The following is a 22,452-nucleotide window of genomic DNA, read 5'->3' as shown; positions in this document are numbered from 1 at the left end:
ATTTTAATCAATGAGCGAGTATTCAAATACTACATTTAACCTCTGTGCAATCAACGTAGAGCAAGCATATGTGTGGAGTACTGGGGCTTTGCAATTTCACACTAATAAACGTAGGGAGCAATTTGGTGATAAGCATTTATAGCATCACGGTGATATATTTTGAAGGGTACAATGTAAACTCATCTCAAGCCGTTAACTTACCCAAGACTGTGAGCTCTGCAGAGGCACTAATATTCTCATTCTTATAGGTGACAACACAGGTGTAAGTTCCACTGTCATCATCTGTCACATTGGAGATAAGCAAGTTGCTTCCACCCAATAAAGAATACTTTCTGGACCTGTAAGACAGAAGACATACGACATTAGAGAGTGATTTATATATATCTATATCAGGCAAGGTATTCAAAGGTTTAATTGAACTCCACAAAAGCTCAATTTATAAAACTGGAGAAAAAACTCTATTTCATGGGAGCTTAATAACACTACATTTATGTTCAAAAATCCCTTCAAGGTAAACCACTCCCTTTGGAATACTGTGTGCTGTGATCAAAGAAATGAAGTAGATTAAACTTGGAACTAATGTTAGTACTGAAAAGAAACTTAAAGATAATTTGGCCCACTTTGGATTTGAGAACCGCCGGTCCAGAGAAGTAATTACCCACAGTGGAAGTCCATGTCCTATGTCCTGACATCCAATTTAGTAATCTTTGTACAGAGTCACATGTCATAGTGCACTGTGCATGCCTGACCATATTCAGAGAACACACCTTCACATGCGGAAGCTCCAACCGGATTTATTGCATATTTCAGTATTCTCAGAAGTATTGTGATACCATACTATGTATTATTGTTATATAAATAAACACTTAAGGTAGATGAAACTTAAAGATAAGCTTATTGCCTATGAACCTATCTTACCATAGAATATAAGTGTTCTATTTAGAACACCAGATCTCAAAATCAATGAAATTAATTTCTTAAGTGAAATCTAATCCATTCTCATCAAAATGTTTCAGACTCAGTATTCAATTCTATTAAGAGTTTACTTTCTAAGTATGCCTTAATATTAATGTTCAGTAATTTAAAGCCAGCCAAAATTCTTCTGTCTTATCTTGAATATTTGTTATAGCTGGGATGGTGAGAGATATAATCAGAGCTAAAAAAAACAACAACTGCACAGACCCTATCATGTCTCGCTATACATTCGAATGAAGAAAGTTGGTTTCTTAAGAAGTATTTCACTCTCTACACCACTTCTTCAGGATGAGATCCTCCAAAGTATCTTTGCTGAAGCCTCTGTGGTTAGGATCATCTCAAGAGCAACAATGACTTTCTAAATTTCCTTTTAGAATTGATCTCATGGATTCTGACTCTGTTCCCCATTCCTTTATCCCAGTGGGTATGTGTCTTTTATATACTGTCTAATGCCAAGGAATGTGGAAAGAATATTCAATTATTATCAAAAACCCTAGTATTACTAGGTATTCACATCAAATTAGAGAAAGATAAATAGTAACATATATTTCACAAAAGTCCTAAATTTATAATACCTGAGTTGGATGACTTCCTCTCCTCGTAGCCAGGTAAAACTTGGGGGAGGATAGCCAGAAACACAACACTCCAGGATGGCATCTTTTCCTTCAATGGCTACTACATTTGATGGTCTTTGCAGAAAATACAGTTGCCTATGCAGTCCTGGGTCTGTGGAAAAAAGCACAGGGTCACATCTTTTATGAAAAATGATGTATCTGGAACTTTTTTTTTTTTTTTCTAACAAGACACTGTGATGAAGAGGAAGGAAAGAAACATGGAAAGATGCCAATGAAACTTAAAAAATAGACTCCTATAAGTTTTTCCATGCCTAGTTTCTAGGATTAGGATATTAGAATAGTCTTATCTGTTGTTGACATCATGGTATAAGGCAAAGGGAGAAAGCTTGAGACTACAAGTCACTCATGTGGGCTACAGGCCTTGCTGACTTACTGTCATCAAAGAACAAGACAGTATCAGTACCTTTTTGATATTTTCAGTGTGCCTGCCACTAATATCTATTCCACCTCCTTCTGCTTTGTTTATTGCTTCTGTGGCTTGGGAAGTAAGATTAGAAAAACATGTTAGAATTGTGTTAAAAATCTGTCGTTGGGCTTCCCTGGTGGCGCAGTGGTTGAGAGTCTGCCTGCCGATGCAGGGGACACGGGTTCATGCCCAGCTCCAGGAAGATCCCACATGCCGCGGAGCGGCTAGGCCCGTGAGCCATGGCCGCTGGGCCTGCGCGTCCGGAGCCTGTGCTCCACAACGGGAGAGGCCACAACAGTGAGAGGCCCGCGGAACGCAAATAAATAAATAAATAAATAAATAAATAGCTATCTTTATAATGGAGGCCTATTCATCAAATGTTTCAGCTACATATACTGTATAACACTACATTATTATAGAAAACATCAAATAAAACCTATATATTTTATCTTCTAGCTATAAGAAAATTTGCCTGGGACCTATGTGTAATACTACTTATTCATCCATGGAAGAGCCAAAATTTCAACTCAATTATATTTTCTTTTGTCAGAAAATCATGTAACACAAAATGGTTATTTTTTTAAAAATATTTTTCAATTTTATTTTAATTTACAAAAGATGAATGAATAGTACAGAGTTCCCACATAGTAGTTTCCCCATCCCCGGCACTGAGTTTCTCCTACTATTAACACCTTACATTAGTGTGGTACATTTGTTACAATGAATAAAGTGATATTGATACATTATCATTAACTCAAGTCCACAGTGTACCTTACGGTTCACTCTTTGTGTTGTCTAGTTCTATGGATTTTGTCAATGCATAACATCATATCTCTAATATTACTGTAGCATGTAGAATAGTTCCGCCACCCTAAAAAAATCCCCTGAGCTTCACTTATTCATCTCTTCCCCACCACCTACATCTCAAACTACGAGCAATCACTGGTGGTTTTACTATTCCTATAGTAGAGCCTTTTCCAGAACATCATATAGTTGGAATTATATAGTATATAGACTTTTCAGATTGATTTCTTTCACCTAGCAATTATGCATTTGGGGTTCCTCCATGTCTTTTTGTAGTTTGATAGCTTATTTATTTTTATTGCTGGGTATTTTTCTATTGTACCAAAGTTTCTTTATTCATTCACCTATTGAAAGACACCTTGATTGCTTCCAGGTTTGGTAACTATGAACAATCTGCTATAAACGTCCATGTGCAGATTTTTTTCTAGACAGAACTTTACAACTTAATTCAGTAAATACCCTGGAGCATGATTACTAGATTATATGGTAAAACTATGTTTATCTTTCTAAGAAACTCCCCAACTCTCTTCCAAAGTGGTTCTGCAATTTTACATTCCTATCAGCAATGCATGAGTGTTCCTGTTGTTCATCCTCATAAGCATTTACTATGGTCATTTTTTTGTTTGTTTTAGCCATATTAATAGATATTCAGTTGAACCTTATAGTTGTTTTAACTTGCAATTTTCCAATGACCTAAGACATTGCGCACATCTCATATGCTTAGTTTCTATCTATATATCTTGCTTAGGTGTCTGTTAAGATCTTTTGCCAATTTTTTAAATTGGTTTGTTTTCTTACTGTTGAAATTCAAGCACGTGTCGTATATTTTGGATACAAGTCCTTTATCCAAATGTGTACTTTGCAAATACTTTCTCAGTCTGTGGCTTGTTATTCTCTTAGCATAGTCTTTTACAGAGCAGAAAGTACTAATTTTCCCAAAGTCCAACTTTCATGCATTATTTTATAGGCAATGTATCTAAAACTTCATTGTCAAACCTAAGATCACCTAGATTTTTTCCTGTATTTTAGAAGTTATTTCTTAATAGTTTTGTGCTTTATGTTTAAGTCTATCATCCAATTGGAGATTTTGTGGGGGTTTTTTAATGAAAGGTATAAGGGCTGTGTCTAGATTGGTTGACTGTATTTCTGTGGGTCTATTTCTGAGAGCTCTGATTCTTCCATTGATCTATTCCCCTATTATTTTGACAATATAACAATATCTTGACTATTGCAGCTTTATGAGTTACCGTCAGACAGTGTGAATCCTCTGACTTCCTTCTTTAGTATTGTATTCACTATTCTGATTCTCTTGTCTTTCCACGTAAATTTTAGAATCAGCTTATTGATATATACAAAATGACGGGATTTTGGCTGTATCTTAAAATATTAATAGTTCAGGCATCACTGGGCTCAGTGCCAGGAAAGAAGCATCTGCTATTTTTAGACAGAGCATATACATTCTAGATTACTTCAATCTCAACCTGGTCCATTTCAGTTACATTTATTATCTTTGCTCCTCCATAGACATTGGAACCTGATCATATGTGTCACCCTGATCATACATATGGAAATGTCAGTTTTTGGCAGAGAAATCTGGTTCCATTTCTCCAAAGATATTTCTCTGTAATTATCCAATCTAATAAATTCTAATATTATGGAAGTTCCCCCCAAAAGCTAATGGAAATGGTCTTTAATAGTAAATAGTTCATGTTTCACAACATTGTGACAGATTCAATATGATCACAAATTGTTTGATCTCCTTCAGTCCAGAGCTGAGGGTCCACTTTCCTATGATTTAAATCTGGCCTGGCCCCGTGTCTTGCTTTGACCAATAGAATGTGTTGGGAATTATACTGATGAGTTCTGGACACAAGGCTTCAAGAAGCCATACAAGTTTCTGCCATGGGTCTTTATGAAACGACCATGTTGGTCTAGCCAACTGGAGGATGAGAAGGCACATGGAGGATGACTGAGTTTCGCAGCCAAAACCAGCACCAACTGACAGACATGCGAGTGAGGCCGTCTTAACACTCCCACCTCGGTCAAATATGCCTGAGTGACTCAAAGTGAAACCAGCAAAAGAACAGCTGAGATAAAATGCACAACTATAAGAGATAAAAATTTAAGTCCCTACATTTTGGAGTGGTTTGTTGTACAGCAATAGATAGTTGAAATATACACATGAATGAAAACAAAACAAATCCATCCCAGCTATTTAAAATATTTAAAATACCAAGTAACCTTTTTGGTTGCTGTGATTTTTAGTTTGACTTTTTGTTTTTTTTCCACTATTAGGGTGATTCTGGCTATTTAAAGAAACATGATTAACCTTGATGTATCCCTTATTTTTCTCCATTAAAATGTAATTTTTTTTTTTAGAAGAACATCAAGAAAATGTATTTAAGTTTTAAAATGGGGAGGACAGAGATACTATTGCCAAGGTTACATTTGTATGATAAAATTGTGGGTAGTTTTTATTTCCATCTTTGGATTTTTCTGTGTTTTCTAAATTTTTTTAATAACAACATATATTTTTTAGAGTAAAGAGTTAAACTCTGGTGTTGCAAAGTGGATGGAAATTATACAAGAAACAAAGCAATTATAAAAGCTAATGACTAAAACACAAGGCAAATATTGAAGAGCAAATGAAAATTCTCCCTACAGACTCCATAATAATATAGATGGAAAAGCCCTGGGGGGAGTGAACTTAAGATTCTAGGTCATGACCTTTGTTGACTAAATTGATTTTAATTGAACTATGATGGAATTAGTAATTATTCATAAAATTTTTTGTTCTTGCTACATGGCCACTGATTATTCAGAACCAAATGGAGTTACTCAGCTAATACGAATATGAAAAAAAATCCAGTAAAATAATAAATATGATTTCATCAAGGAAATGGCATATAATACCGGTCTGAAATGTTCTATTTCATAAATTTGTGATAGGTACACAAATGGTCGTTTTATTTTTATTCTTCAAACTGACATATGTTTCATACACTTTTATGCATGTGTAATATGTTTTGCAATTAAAAGACGGGACGGATACGCAAGGGTGGATTCTAGGAAACATATTTGGCAATAGCTTTAAAATCAAACCAGAAAAAAATGACTTTTCTTCTAATGTAAGTTTTTATATTAAAAATTTCAAAAGCAGACCTCTTTCATATGATGCTCACGGAAGTGAATGCACACACACTGTCACAACCATGTTTTCTAAATAGATTATAAGCAGTCATGATTTGCTTGGACTAAAACCCAGTTTAGCTTTTTCCTGTTGGGAGGTAAATGTTAGCCTGATTCTCTGATCTGATCTCATTGTCGTGCTAGTAGAGATACAGCTAATCCTCCGCACAGACGAAGAGGGTGGTACATAAATAAAGAAAAAGCAGTCATTCCAGCGACGCAGATCTTTGACATACACAGATCGCATTAAATTCTAGCAACACCTTATGGCAACATGCTGCTTTTACTTATGCTTTTCTTTCTTTTTTCCTTCCTCCTTTTCTCCTTTCCTCCCTTCCTCCTTCCTTCCTAACTTTTTAAATAGTAAATTTGGCCTACTTTGGCTTAATCTATTATCTAAGTTAGAGAGGACTGATCTACAATCATCAGGAAAATGAATAATAATGTAAACAGTGGATCTCCACCTGTTTGGTCTCAGGAACCATTTGTATTCTTACAAATTATTGAGGTACCCAAAGAGCTTTTGCTTATGTCGGTTATAGCTATAAATAGTTACCATATTAAAAAACAAAACAGAGATTAAAATATTTTTATTAAGTATTCACACCTCACCAAAAATAGTATTTAAAAAAATAACTACACTTTCCAAAATAAAATTTTTAGTAGTACCTTTTATTTCTGTACATTTTTAATGTGTCTTAAAGGAAAATAACTAGATTGTGTCACCTTCTGCATTCACTTTGTTCTGATACGCTGATTTGGATGAATTACATGAAAATAATCTGACCTCAAATAGATATGTAGTTGGAAAAGGGAGGTGTATTTTTAACAGCCTTTTCAGAGAATTGTAGATTTTATCTTTTAAGACTGCACCAAAACTCAATAAGGAGTTTCCTGAAGGTTAGTTGTACTGTGAAATCTGACACCATATCAATAAACATTTTGTGTTAAAAAATCCCTTGGTCTATCTTGCATTTTGAAAATATTTTTTGCCCACGCTTGATTTAGTCACATCAATCAATGGTCATTTGGAATGGTACACTGAATGGGACATATCTTCCAAATGTTGACACATTTCATTATACAGTATCACAAAATCTCATTTGTTACTCTCACCACCAATCCCATCAGAAAGGCCTTTTAATATTGCAAAGCTGTCAAGATACCCGTGGCAGATACAAGATTTCCAAATTTCTAATTTTGTCTTAAAGGCATGAACTTCATCCTTGGGAGCAAATACTATTTTCCTTGCACTGACTTACTCACTTCGTTTATTTTTGAGAAAATGTCTAACTAGTATTCAAGTCTGAATAGCTACAGTTTTCCTGCTGATGGTCCTTTCAAGTAAAAATGATGCCCCCCCCAAAAAAAAGCAGCTAATTCATCTTGAAACTCAAATGATCACGGAAGCATTTACCCCTCAGAAAACACTGTACTTTGATATCCTTGATGTTTATTTCCCGTTTTGACATGCAGAATATTAAAAAGATATGTATTTAAGAATCAATATTTAATAAAATTAATAATTTTTACTGCTTCAAAGACATTCTTAGGTCACCATAGTGAAAAAATACCCCCCAAACACATTAGGATTATTGTTAAAATAGGTTTGACCTCACAGATCCCCTGAAATCATCTCGAGAAATGCTAGGAGTTCATACACCATACTTTGAAGACCTGCTATAGCCACAGTCTCAACAAATTAAGCAGTTTTCTGAGGCATTCAAGAAGCCCATTTCCTTTCAACATGGGAATAATTTTGCATCGTTCAAGTAGAAGTAGAAATTGATAAATTAAATATACCTTTTCTCCTCCTTTTCCTCCTCCTCAACAATCATTACTATTTTGCAGTTAGGAAAGCAGTGCAAAACTTAAATATTTCCCATCATTCTCTTTCAGCAATAGGCCACTGAAAGTTAAAAAGCATCTTGGATCGGGCTTCCCTGGTGGCGCAGTGGTTGAGAGTCCACCTGCCGATGCAGGGGACACGGGTTCGTGCCCCGGTCCGGAAAGATCCCACATGCCGCTCAGCGGCTGGGCCCATGAGCCATGGCCGCTGAGCCTGCGCGTCCGGAGCCTCGGGAGAGGCAGAACAGCGAGAGGCCCGCATACCGCACACACACACACACACACACACAGAAAAGCATCTTGGATCCATAAACTGACACATTTAACCTACAATTCAGAAGTAAGAACTCAACTATCCTCAGGGCCCATGCAGTAAAGAAGCATGGAGAAAGTGCACTAGTGAAAGTGGAGAGAATATTTTCCATTTAAAGACATTTCCTCACCCCACCTCCCCACCCGCCAAAAAAAGGTTTCGTTAGACCTTACACTGGCCAAATTTATTGAATCTGTGAGGCCAGCTGGAAGCTAGATTTGACTCTCTGCATTTCCAGGTTTTCCCAAACGCCTCGGGGCCACATAATTTTGCCTTCCTTCATGATCCATGACCAGGTTGAATATATAAATTATGCAACTTGGGATATGTTTCAGAATGAAAGGTAACTCTCTTTATAATTACTCTAGGACATCAAGTGTGACCAGGACTATCTTGTGCAAACTGGAAGGCATTCTTACCCTGCAATGACTTTTTTTTTTTTTTTTTAAATGGGGCCATTTTCCTAAACTATTGTTTAGGAACATCAACACTAAACTTAACATGGCAGAATCTAAAGAATAACTGAGGCATAGAGAAATTTAATGGTGGACCATTGGCATCTGTGTCAGCAAGAAAAAAAAATACTGGTTTTTACAACCTACTGTCTTCCTCAAAATAACTAGTATGTGCTTTTAATTTTTATGCTTTCTGAATGCAAAACCTTTTTCCCTCATTGTATACTCTTGATTTCTTTATTAAATTCCTGCCTCAGTGGAATATCAAACACTTTTCCAATTGGAAATAAAAGGGCACTGCAGGCTACAATGGGATATTCTCTTTGATTTCTACCCAGGCATAAGAGTTACAAATTAATTTAACTTCACAGAGCCTCTGTCTGTATCCTCAGTTTCAAGCTAACCTACTGTCCACCTGCTGGCTGCTTAGCCATCCCCCATCTAGTTCTGTTTTAGGAAATTCAGCAGGTACCATGTGTTTTCAAACAAAAGTAGGTATCCTAATATGTGCTCTGAGCCAGAAATTCCACGAAACTCCTTCTAAATCTTTTAGAGTGTCTTTCATTAAAAACCAGCCTAATCCACACGGATCACAGGAATCTAAATTTATTTAGTAAAAAACAAAATCTCCATCTGGCTGAAAGCCAAGGAGCTTTGAACAGAGAGGAAGAAGGGAGCCATTTCTCAGAAGCTCTAGGATTCTATTACTTTCCTTCCTTGTTTACACCAATTCAGTGCTAAAAATGGCATTCCCTGTCTGTAAATACTCCTACATCTGTTCATATTTCCTCTTTCCTTCTCCATGTACACACACATACTGCTATTTGTAGTTAGAGTTTGGAAGAAGAAAGGGAGTGTCTATTCCTATCATTGGCATGTGGTTATATCCCTTCTGTCTCACAGGCAAATTTTGAGTCTATCAGTTTCATTTTACAGCAGATCTGAAGGAAGTGATTTTTCTTTTACAGAATGATTTTTTTTTTTAATTTTACAGCTGACAGTAGAATCCCAGAAAACAAATGTTGCCATTATGCTGTGTCAAAGTTAGTTTAGGGAACCTAGAAATCTTCATAATTTATCTAAATGCATAAAGCAGCACTTATAACTTTCCAGAAAAGTAATGGATTTGTTATTCTCTCATTTTTGATAAAGAACCAAAAGTATTCAAAATATTTCCTCTTTGGCCAATGTTGAATAAATGAAGTTGTGCCCATAACTCTTGACTAAATGTGTCTTCTTTTATGCTCGAGGAATAAACTGATGTCCAAGAGGACCAAAGAAGAAAGTTCTACCAGTTCTTTCATTAATTTTTGTGACTTTTGCACTCATAGGTTATGGGTTTTGCTTCCACACACCCTTGGAGAAACCCTCTTGCTTGTGTATGAAACAGGGAAGACTACCTGACCCTTCCGTCACCCACCCAGGGCTGCTTAATGTCATATTCCTAGGAAATGCAGAACTGACCATACATCAGCCCAGGAAAAGACAAGCTCTCTCCTTTTCAAGAAATGTTTATTCCTCCTTGTGGAGGGCAATCTCAAGCATATTGTGTGAAATAGCAAATTTCATTGAGGGAATGAAATTTAAGATTAGATAGTATAATCAATATCTAAACTCACTAAAGGTCGAGGATGAACATAGATAAACTAGTGGATGTGGTGAAGAAGAGATCACTGGTGACATTAGAATGATAGACTTGGCAACAAAAATGTCATAGATCTCCCAGTATTCCAAGTACTTTCAACTTGGAATCCTGGACCTTGTTGATCACCCCCAAAATAGCACTGGGAGATGAAGATTTATTCTTAGCAAATTCAAAAAGCAAACAGACATTGTCTACGTGTTGTCTTACATATCCACGGTAAATCAGCTTAGATTTGCTAACATATGAGACTTTGCTGCATTTAAATGGGATTTCATCAACTCTGTGTGAAGCACTGGTTATCTCAGTTATCTTGCATTGGCTAAAAGACCTAACTTACAATAACTAATTCATATAATATAACATGCTTGTCCATTGGTTTCTGTGCTCTGCCCAGCTCAGGCTCCCCAAAAAGGCTGGATAAAGTTATCATATGAGGGGAGGGGGGCAAATCATTACATGGAACTTGGTCAGTTCACTGCCTGGGCAGTCAATTTATACAATAAAAAGTATTAAATCTTCTTTTGGTCTGCTTTCTATGACAATATAAACTGACTTTAATTTTTTAAAAAAAATATAAATGTAAACGTCTCCTATTTTATGAGATTGATTTTTGACCTTTAATTGTTGTATTTTAGCATGGCCTCATGGTTTTGAAAATTTAGAATTTGTCTAGCAAACTTCTACTCTTAAACATTACAATTATAAAGGCAGAATTGTGGATTAATGTGGATAAAATAATAAAAGAGATCCTCGGTAGTGAGATTTGGAAAGGCTGATCTAGTCCAACTTCTAAACAGCTAAGGAAACTAAGGATTTTAGAGGATTAAAAGAATCGGTAATGACTAACAAAGATAAGATATTAAGAAGTCTTATTTATTGGCTAACTCTTATTTCTAAGCCAGTGTCTGTTGCACTATTTCATATAGCCAAAGAAATGATGCTGACAGAGAGGTAAGGGTGAAAATCACGTATCAATGAGTTACTAGAGAGGAAATAGTTGCAGGATACTCTGACTTCTAACAGATGTGAAAAGGAAATGAAAAAAATAGAGTACTATGGATAAATAGCGCAAAACATGTAATTAACTACCACTAGGTCAATGAATACTTTGATATCCAGAATCAAAGTCAGGTAACTTCATAAAAGAAAAATAATCTTGATATGAGAATCAAAATCTTTAAAAGTGGAATTTCTAAGACGCCAAAGTAATTATGATAGTTACTAAGGACTTAGCAATTCTAGGCATTATACTTGGCCCAAAAAATTGCAGCCTCATAACCACCCTATGAAATTGTATGAAATTACTCTCTACATTTTGCAAAGTTAATAAATTAAGACTTAGATTAAGTAATTTGCTCTAATTGCACAACTTGCAAGTGGTGAAACTGAGATTTGTACTTTGGTATCAGACTCCGTGCTTTTCACACTTTCATCATAAAATAGTTCAAACTGGGAATTTTAAATATTAATTGATCAACATGAACCGAATCCATGGAAATGACAGACGACAGTCCACATGCTATAACCCCTTCATGCAATCTGGATTACATCTAATATCATATTTATTAGGAAGCACAAACTTCACATGGTTTAAAGGTAATATGGTCTGTTACTTTATTCTTTTCTAAGTACAGATAAGAGAGAAGCAGAAGAAATCATTTTATCCAACTTGGATCTATGAAAGACCAAGTGTGTCCTGTTTATAGCATGGCATAGGAAATAGTTTCAGTCAAAACTAGCCTAAAAAAGGAAAGCAAACTATGGGAAAATCCTTCAAAGCAGAGAAAAACATTAAGTAGAATACAAAATTATCAGGTAATACAGTAATGTGATTTGCTCTTCACTTCCCTGTTTCTGTTTTTCTGAGTGTGTTTTATGCCATTGAATCCATTGTTCAAAAACCTTTAAGGATCCCCGATCACGAATAAAGTGAATAGAATCAAGTCTAAATTCCTAGACATGGGACTCAAGGTTCTCCATAAGGCAGGTTCAACTTCTAACTCCAGATTGATCACCTGCTATTATCATTCTACAAATGGTTATCTCCTGATGACCTACAAAAGTAATCTCTCTAAAGACTTTTGCAAATTTTCTACGTAGAATTGATGTATCCCTTGTCTGTGTTGTTTTGGAACTAGAGATATTTACCTAAGTTTACCATTCCCTGCCTTATATTAGTCATGTGGCTATGAATTAACTGTCTGGCTCGATGGTAAATTTCAAAACAAAGAATGTGTCTTCTTTGTTTTCCTCTACAGATTATTATTCTGTAGAAATTATACAAATAAATGGTAGGAAAGTGTAATTAGCTTTGAAATATAAGTAATATTTAGTCAAACTAAAAAGTTTAATGCAGCCATTGGTTAATAATAAATTCTTAGAGATGAACATATTCTGAAACGCTTTTAAAACCAAAAAACACAGTTTTCCTTTTAAATAATCCCTTTTGGGATGGTTTCTATTAAAATTTATTCCAATAAAAAATAAATTTATAGAGAAAAATCATTCAAAATATATTTTAGTCCAACTTATTCCATTAAAAGCCAATGTCTCTAATTACATAGATATTTAGTTCAAGTCTATCCATGATCCAGAATCATCTAATTATAGTTAAACGAATGAACAACAGATTGAATTACCAATTGATCAATTCAATTAGACCATTAAGAAAACTGAAATCAGAGTTCCAGTGTGTGGGCCAGTTATTTTAGTCAACCTAGTGCCCAAAGCAGATTTATAATTCATCAATTCAGTCTACTGTTTGGCACTCAGACATGATGAGATCTGAATAAAGTGGACCTGACGATCACTATGGCTGTTTCAATCCCTGCTACATTCTCCATCACAGACAATGAGACATTTTAAACCATCTCAACTCTCAGTGTTTTGTTATCAATATTTCAAAAAAAAAATCCTTTACAATAATGTAGTAGTAACTTACTCTGTTAAAAATATATAATTCCCCATAATTTTGTCTTCAAACATTAATCAACAAATTAGTTACCGATTTTTCTACTTTTAATGAAACAAATAATCATTCATTTAATCTTGAAAATATGCAATGTTATGAGAAAAATCTCTTTAAAGAATTTGTAATTTAATTTGAGCACGGTAACACCACTACCCTGCTCCTAATCTCAGGAAAAGTGCCACTACCTAGCTTCATCTGAGCGTGGACTCCATTCCCTCCCTCTTGAGGCACATCTGGTATGTCTCCAAGACCTGTCCTTACTATCTCCCCACCCATCTTCATTTCTGAATCCTTTCTGATACCACTTTAGTAGGAGCTTTTGATCACTTCTCTCCAGAATTAATGCTGTACATTCTACCGTATCTTTCTTCCTCCAGTTTATCGTCCTTGCTTCCAATTTCTCCTCCTTCAACACTTCCTATGCCCTATGACCTAGTTAAACAGAATGCGTGCAGTTCCTCTGAAAAGCTTTTATCTCTATTTTCTCTGTGTTTTGCTGATGCAGTTCTTTCCTCCTGGGGTAGTCTTCTCTTGGCCTAGCTACTACTTGTTCTTCAAGACTGGCACATTGTTTTTCTCTCTTATGTAAGGGGATGGCACTCTGTATTTCTTCTTTCAAAGAACGGTCTACTTGCTTTATCTATTTCACCCACTAGACAACCGTTTGCGCGGGCATTATCTTTCAACTTTGTATTCCTAGTAACCTGTGTGATGACAGGTACATAAGATTCACTCAAAAGCTTGTTGAGTAAACTGCAACTGCTTGCTGGAAGACAGCATTTCAAAACACCTATTTGATTCTTCAAATCTGAATTTAATAAATCTCTGTTACTTGGTGATATTAGACACCTGATACATAAAAGTGGCAACCTGAAAGGTATTCTACATAAACTTGAATAAGGGCATCAAATTACATATTATTTAGAAATGGGTAACTCTCCACACATATGCACACAAATGAAAATACTCTCTTTATGAACTGTGGTAAAAACAAGTGTTGAACAAAGTTGCAGAACTTCAAATTGGCATTTATGTTTCAAATTAAAGGGAAAATAGATACGTTCATCAGACAACATGACATTTAAATGGCCATGGAAGAATGTATTTTTTTTAAAGAGTGGTAACCATATACGTACCACTTTAATGCTTCTAAGTCATGTTAATAATATGATGGATTTCTATTTTAACTGTGTCTATCTTACCCTATTAAATACATGTTACAATAGAGAAAGGGCAATATACCTGTGCAATTATGACTTCCTCAAACTGGTACTTACAGAAAGCGGAAATTGATTCAGAAAGGATTAGCACAATTTTAAAAATGAGGAAACGCTAAATGGCAACTAAAAGAATTTTGTACTTGTTGTGGATTTGTGAATTTGACCTCTAAACCAGTTTGCAAACTCTGGGATAAATGGGACAAACATGGTCTTCCAGCAGGTCCTTTATGTGGTCAACAATATACAATACAGGATTAATCAAGTATGCTAATAATGTGTGTGTGTTTATTACCTTAGCTCATAACTCCTTTGTGAAGTTTATACTTGAATTCATAGAACTTTGAGAAAAATTCTCATTAGATGTGGTGATTTAAAAAAAAAATACGAGTTTTCATTCAGGTAAGTAATAACCACACACCTCTAAAGTACAACAACATATTCTTGATTTTAGCCAAATTAACAATAGGAAATTTGGCTTTAAATAAATCTCCATGGATTACAATGCAAATGTGTTTTGCAAGGTGAAGAAATGAATGTAAATGGTGCTTTGATGATTATGTCTCTGTGCCTTTCAAATGTTTCCATTTCATATTTAATATTTAATTAGTCCAACTTTATCCCTTAATACCACTGGAAAACAGACTTTTTGGTCGTATTAACATAGTCAAACATATTCTTGCCAATTTTCTACGTGGCTTACCTGGGCTTCGCATCTGATTGACTCAGATGCATTATTAAGGGTATGTGAATATAAATATTTAAAATTTTTGTGTATCTAATGGATGCGTAAATAAATGCATGTACGTGTTGGGAATAAATGCTGCATCTGTCACTGCCTAGAGGATGGAAGGCGACAGTGTCACTGATGGTTATTGACACATTTAAGTCAGTATCCCTGTGGCTAACAGAGGGGAGAATACACAAAAGGGTTAGAAGCGGTTTTAGAGATGTCCTAAATTGAGGTCTCTGGAAACTTTCAATCACGTTGCCAGTCTGCATTTGGAATGACTTGGGGATGTTACCCTCTACCTAGCAGAAGGACTTGAGACCACTACATACAGAATGTGGAGACAAGAGCCAACGCCAGTGCTTTGACAGTGAGTCTGTTACAACTACTCAAGTGTTGCCTTCTTTGAGATTCTCACAAATGAGTCTAAATAAACCCTACAAGTAAAATTAAATGAGAAAGTATTGATAGATATCACATAGATATAAGATAGTAGCAGTTATTGGAAGAGATCTTAGAAAATATCCATTCTAACCTCTGATTATTTAGGAGAGAAAAATGAGGCCAGAGTCTTAGAGATTTTCCAGGGAAAAGAAAGGGAGGTAACAGATGGAGAGAAACATTTTCCTTATCATAATATCAATCACACTTTATTGTAATTCCTCGTATGTCCATGTTCACCCAGAATTCTACATAAGCCAGGCTCTGTGTCAGTCTTAGTCATTGCTGTATCCCTAGGACATAGCACAATGCTTCACAGAAATGAGTGTATGAATGGATAAGCAAATGAATGTTCAATATTAAGCTGGGGAAGTCTCTTAACCTTGCTAAGCCTCACCTTCATCCTCTGAAAATGGGGATAACAATAACTACCTCTTAGACTACTACCAGAGGAGAATCAAATAACATAAAAATGTTTAGCAATGGGCTTTGCACAAAGAAGCACTCATTAACTATTAATGGAATGAGTGAGTGAATGAAGCCAAACATAAGGAAAATACCTGTTTCTGTTGTACCAGAAAGTTCAACTACAAACCATGGAGAGATAAGAAAAGCTTTATGGCATACCCTCATCTAATGGTTCATTTAGAAAAGAAGAAAAATATATAAAACTAAACGCAATACACAATACAGAACTTAAAAACGACTACTAAATATGTGTTAAGGGAAAAATTGCTCAAACAACTCTAGAAAATACAATTCTGAAGAGAATAAAGAGCACTAATCTTATCAGCAATACCTGATAAGATTCTCACTTCTGCTTCATTTCCTGTTCTCGAGCTGGCCGGATTCCGGGCTAAGCATCGATAGATTCCAATGTCTCCCAGTTGAAGTCTACTGATTTGCAAGGCTCCAGAGGGCAAGACCACCACGCGGGAGTCGCCCGGGATGGGAGTCAGGTCTTGTTGGTTTTTCTGCCAGTGTATGGTTGGCATCGGCTCCCCAATGACTTCACACTTGAGTAGCACTGTGTCACCCATGAAGGCAGTGACAGATTCTGTCTGGGAGAGGAACCTCAGTGGTCCTAGGAGAAACACAAAGAACAAAGGGTAAATCTTTCAGAGGAGGCGCAGTAGTCACCAAATAAAAAATCACACCTGTATTCTTTTTAGAAAATTGTATTCTATAAAGCATCTTCTCCAAATACATCTCGTTTGCTCTCCACGTTTCACCACATTACATCTGGCCCAAAAGTAGTTTCCGTGACTGAAAAATGATAAAGATGTTGCCATTAACCTCTAGAAGCTAAGTGTTCTGTTTTTATTGGGTAATAAAACAGCCTTATAAAACAAACAAACCAGGCAAGATCATCCTAATTTTATACATGAGGGAACTGAGGTTCAGAGAAGTGAAACTCCACATGCATTCACACAGTTACTACAATGTAATCCTGCCAAGGGGACCTGGTTCTTCCAAATTCGCATCCTATGCTCTTACTGTTAGCCAACTTTGGACAAAGGACTATGAAGTTATGGGGATTTATGAAGGACTGGCCATATGACATAACCCAGCGCAGTTTCAAGAAAGATGAGTCTTGAAATTATAGTAAAAAAGAACAATCTTTCATGGGCTGACTCCTTAAGGTAAATGACCATCAGTATTTGCCAGTTATAGCTGTGGTGAAATGAAAAAATGCTTAAGTTGGAATTAGACTAGTTTGCGTTTCTAGTCTGGCTGGGCCACCTACTCTGTGTGAGTCCTTTGGTAACTTGTTCCATTTCTTTGGGCTATAAAATGGGATAGTAGTGAATTCAACAAATACAACTACTATGATGTTCATTTGAAATAACATGTAAAAAAGATGCATCCATATGGATGATTAAGCAAAGGTAGGGGAAAATGAAAAGACAAAAAAATAAATAAACTGGCTATCACTGAGCATGAAGGATGGTGAGAGAGAAGCCTCCTCCATCATGATGCTGTATATGAGAAGGGTGGAAGATATCTGGAGCCTGCCCTCTTGAACCCCCTTTTATAAACAGATGGATATTTGTGACTCTAGTTCTTTGATCGTGAAAACATTTTTTGCGATTACAAACATATTTGAATGAATTATGTCACCATTGATGGATCATTGGCAATTTTACTTTCTAGAGTTAATCCAATTAACTAATTTTAATTTCTTGATTTGTGTTCTATTCATCACAGTTATAGTCCAATATTTTAATTTTACTGGAATTGGTTTCCCTGTATGTGCACTTCACAATAAAATTTGATTCATTCATCAGTATAGGTTTCATGTCAAGTTTTTCTGATCATATTTGCATTACTGCGATTTTTATTTTATAGATTATAAGTAGGTTAAAGTTTCCTAGGTCTCAGTTTAAATTTTGTCAGGAAACTTTCTACCAATATTTAGTCAATAAGAAATTCTAATGTGTTCAGTTTTAACTACTGTTAGGCTTATTTGGGGTCCATTAATTCTCACAAACCTAACTTTCCCTATAATCTGATAAAAATTTTGCTGGAGTGAAAAGGGCAAAGGCAAAATGACCTAGGTTAAAGCATCATAATTTAATATGAGAGACAATCAGAAATGCTGTAGAGAAGTCTCATATCCTAGGCTAAGGTAGCATTTCATGTCCCTTTCAGGGATTAGTCTTTTGAGCCACAGGGTGACTGAATCTATGAAAAAGGAAATTACATCAGTATCACATATGGAATAGATTTAAGTTGCCAAAGATGGTCTACCACTCACTACCGTCACACTCATAAACAGACCTACAGACCTGGAGATGTGGCATCATGGTTTAGCAAGGACAATTGATTCTAGACCATAGAGAAATATGAATTTTGATGCATATGTTAATTTATCAATGGAAATATATCCTACACTTAGGTATTAAACTTACTCATCTGGAATCTAGATCCATGGAGCTATCTGTCTCAACAGTACAGATGTGTCTACAGTGGGAGCAAACCACATGCCTAATTTTATTCTTCTCATTTAGTTAACTGGAAATAATCTATAACTATGCTGGATCCACCACTGAATGAAGATCAAAAGGAATCCATTAACTTGTGCCCTAGCTCATTGTTCAAAGTCCAATTTCCAGGCTGTCTGTAGCGTATAATCTTGAGTGTATTCAAAAGAAGCCACATTAATCTACTACTGATTGGCTTTGGTATGGATTTAAAGCATATACTTGAACAACGAATGGTTTATATATACTACACAAGGCAAATCTGCAATGAGTAGTGTCCAGATGTTGTGACGGTTACATACGTCAAGATATTTTTCAAATACGTTTCTGACTTGTTTCCTTAATAGCTTTCTTCTTGGTCTTCACATCCCTACCATGTTATTTTATAGTTAAGGAAACACCGTTGGGAGTAATTTACCCACACATACAAGTTATACATTTTACCCAAAGGAGGTAAGAATAAAATATTTTTGATAAGTTGATAAAATATCTGGATACTTCTATATATTCAGATATATGGTCCTGTACAAGTTACATACACTGGATATAATTCTAAATATGTATTTTACATCTGAATGTCTGTGGTATTCACAAAATTCACCTCAAGAGTTCTAGAGCATAGAATAAAACATAAAATGAAAGAGTAATTCAAATTAATACTCAACAGTTGGTTCCTTTATATGAACTTCATCTAGCTGGAAGAATCATAGATGAGGCATGAGATTATATATTAATATAATTGGGCTTAATGGAGTTGGCTATTGTTCCACATGCTTAATTACTATGGTTATTTTAGATCTTAATAAACAGGGGGTTGGAATTACCTCTTAAAATTTAATGATGGGATGTTTGAAAACTTCAACTAGTTGATTATTTGATATAGTGAGAAATTATAAACATGATTTGTAGCTTTTTCTTTGTGTCTCTACAAAGGAAACCCCAAGCATCAAAAAGAAATTCTAGGTTTACGAGGTTCTATACGGCTTGAATTAATGCTTCCAGTATTGTGCTGTCTTTGAGCATTCTCACCTCATGGTCGTGCAACAAACCAGCAACAGTATTAAAAGAAGAAGTTATAGGCTATCAACTTAGTACTATATTTTCAAGGCAGAGTATGAGCACCTACTTATGACCATTAAACTCACTGTAACTCATAAGAACGAAATACAGTGTTTTCATAAGAGTCATTCAAGGCTCTAATGCAATACAAAGATACAGGTATAATTTTAACTAGATCTTGGAAAATAGCTACCCGCTCATCAAGAGCCTGCTCGTGGAAAAAGCCTGGTTCAAGTCATTAGATCACATTTGATAGACTGTAATCATAACACGAATGGTACTCCTATCACTACTCTTTTCTTACCTAAATCCATTCTAAGCATAGTCAAAAGAGGAGCGTTTCTAAATCACCACAAAGTTTTTTGTTTTTTTTCACTCAAGAAACTCTACCGTTCCATTTTCTAATATTGTCTCATACCCTAAATCCTGGCTGGTACCCACGAATCTAATACAGTGTTCCTTCCAGGCTCATCTTCCACAACTCCTACGAAAGAATTCTTGGATTTATTGAACAGGTCTATACCTGGCTCCCTCTTGATTGTATTTCTCATGACATTTCCTCTTAAGAAGTATACCTTCTCCCCTAACATCTCCCTATCAAATCTGTCATCATTCTTAAAGTACTAAGTCAAAAAAATCCTCTTTTCCTTAGTCTTACTTACCAGAAATCATCTCTTAATCTTTTGAATTTTTACAGAACTTATAACTTAAGATAGAATGACATAGTTGACTGTATAAATAAAAGGCTGACAAGTGTTTACCTGTTTGTATATGTGCTTTTTCAGTCCACAGAATATATCAAATATCTACTGAAAGAAAAAAAACCCAAATATTTACTGAGGTTCCATGTCTAAGTAGACTATTACAAGCAAGAAAATTTTGATAACTGCATTTGAGTGTTGGTTTATCACTTTCTAACACACTCTGTGGCAGTTTAGGATGGTGAATAACACACCTGGGTGCCAGATTACCTGGGGGGTCACTTCTCTGCCTCATCATTTAGCCAGACCTTGGCCTTTTTTTTTTTTTTTTTTTTACATAATAGAGAAGTTCAAGGCCACCATAAAACCATAAATAGCGACTGATCATCTCTATCCATTAAAAAGATGCCTGACTTCCGGGAAGATGGCGGAAGAGTAAGACGCGGAGATCACCTTCCTCCCCACAGATACGTCAGAAATACATCTACACGTGGAACAACTACTATAGAACACCTTCTGAACGCTGGCATAAGACCTCAGACCTCCCAAAAGGCAAGAAAGTCCCCACGTACCTGGGTAGGGCCAAAGAAAAAAGAAAAAACAGAGACAAAAGGTTGGGGACGGGACCTGCCCCAGTGGGAGGGAGCTGTGAGGAAGAAAGTTTTCCACACACTAGAAGCCCCTTCGCGGGCGGAGACTGCGGGTGGTGGTGGAGCGAGCTTTGGCGCCGCGGAAGAATGCGCAGCCACAGGGGTGCGGAGAAGAAAGCGGAGGGATTCCTGCACAGAGGGTCGGTGCCGACCGGCACTCACCAGTCCCAGAGGCTTGTCTGCTCACCCGCCGGGGCGGGCGGGGCTGGGAGCTGAGGCTCGGGCTTTGGTTGGAGCGCAGGGAGAGGACTGGCGGTGTGATCACAGCCTGAAGGGGGCTAGTGCACCGCAGCTAGCAGGGAGGGAGTCCGGGAAAAAGCCTGGAACTGCCGAAAAGGTAAGAGACTTTTTCTTCCCTCTTTCTTTCCTGGTGTGCGAGGAGAGTGGATTAAGAGCTTAAAGGAGCTCCAGAGATGGGCACGAGCCGCGGCTGAGCGCAGACCCCAGAGACTGGCATGGGACACTAAGGCTGCTGCTGCCGCCACCAAGAAGCCTGTGTGCGAGCACAGGTCACTATCCACACCCCCCTCCAGGGAGCCTGTGCAGCCAACCACTGCCAGGGTCCCGGGATCCAGGGACAACTCCCCTGGGAGAACGCACGGCGCACCTCAGGCTGGCGCAACGTCACTCTGGCCTCTGCTGCCGCAGGCTCGCCCTGCACTCTGTGACCCTCCCTACCCCCAGCCTGAGTGAGCCAGAGCCTCCGAATCAGCGGCTCCTTTAACCCCATTCTGTCTGAGCAAAGAACAGACGCCCTCCAGCGACCTACATGCAGACGCAGGGCCAAATCCAAAGCTGAGCCCCAGGAGCTGTGAGAACAAAGAAGAGAAAGGGAAGTCTCTCCCAGCAGCCTCAGGAGCAGCGGATTTTCAACTTGATGTACCCTGCATCTGTGGAATACATGAATAGACAACGCATCATCCCAAATTAAGGAGGTGGACTTTGAGAGCAAGATTTATTATTCTTTCCCCTTTTCCTTTTTATGTGTGTACGTGTATGCTTCTGTGTGAGATTTTGTCTGTATAGCTTTGCTTCCACCATTTGTCCGAGAGTTCTATCCGTCTTGCTTTCTTTCTTAATAATTACTTTTTATTTTAATAACATTTTATTTCACTTTATCTTCGTTCTTTCTCTCCTTCCTTCCCTCCTTTAGACAACGAATCATCCCAAACTGAGGAGGTGGACTTTGAGAGCAAGATTTATGATTTTTTCCTCTTTTCCTCTTTTTCTGAGTGGGTATGTGTATGCTTCTGTGTGAGATTTTGTCTGTATAGCTTTGCTTCCACCATTTGTTCCGGGTTCTATCCATCCATTTTTTTTCTCTTAATAATATTTTTTTATTTTAATAACTTCATTATATTTTATCTTACTTTATTTTATTTTACTTTGTCTTCTTTCTTTTTTTCCTTCCTTCCCTCCTTCCTTCCTT

General features: G+C 36.7%; 1 protein-coding gene across 1 annotated transcript in view; it reads right to left on the bottom strand.

Moving 5' to 3' along the window:
- The window catches only part of DCC (DCC netrin 1 receptor), a 782,001-nt gene that overhangs the window by 615,024 nt on the left and 144,525 nt on the right, over window positions 1-22,452 (bottom strand). Inside the window, exons 5-7 of the mRNA XM_024756807.1 lie at window positions 16,429-16,713; window positions 1,551-1,701; window positions 202-338 (exon numbers count right to left, since the gene is read on the bottom strand). Of these exons, the coding sequence (XP_024612575.1) occupies window positions 202-338; window positions 1,551-1,701; window positions 16,429-16,713 (573 nt within the window). The remainder of the gene's footprint in view (window positions 1-201; window positions 339-1,550; window positions 1,702-16,428; window positions 16,714-22,452) is intronic.

Source organism: Neophocaena asiaeorientalis, unplaced genomic scaffold, assembly GCF_003031525.2.
Source record: "Neophocaena asiaeorientalis asiaeorientalis breed wild unplaced genomic scaffold, Neophocaena_asiaeorientalis_V1.1 scaffold133, whole genome shotgun sequence".
Lineage (NCBI taxonomy): Eukaryota > Metazoa > Chordata > Mammalia > Artiodactyla > Phocoenidae > Neophocaena > Neophocaena asiaeorientalis.
This window is presented reverse-complemented; position numbering and strand designations above follow the sequence as displayed.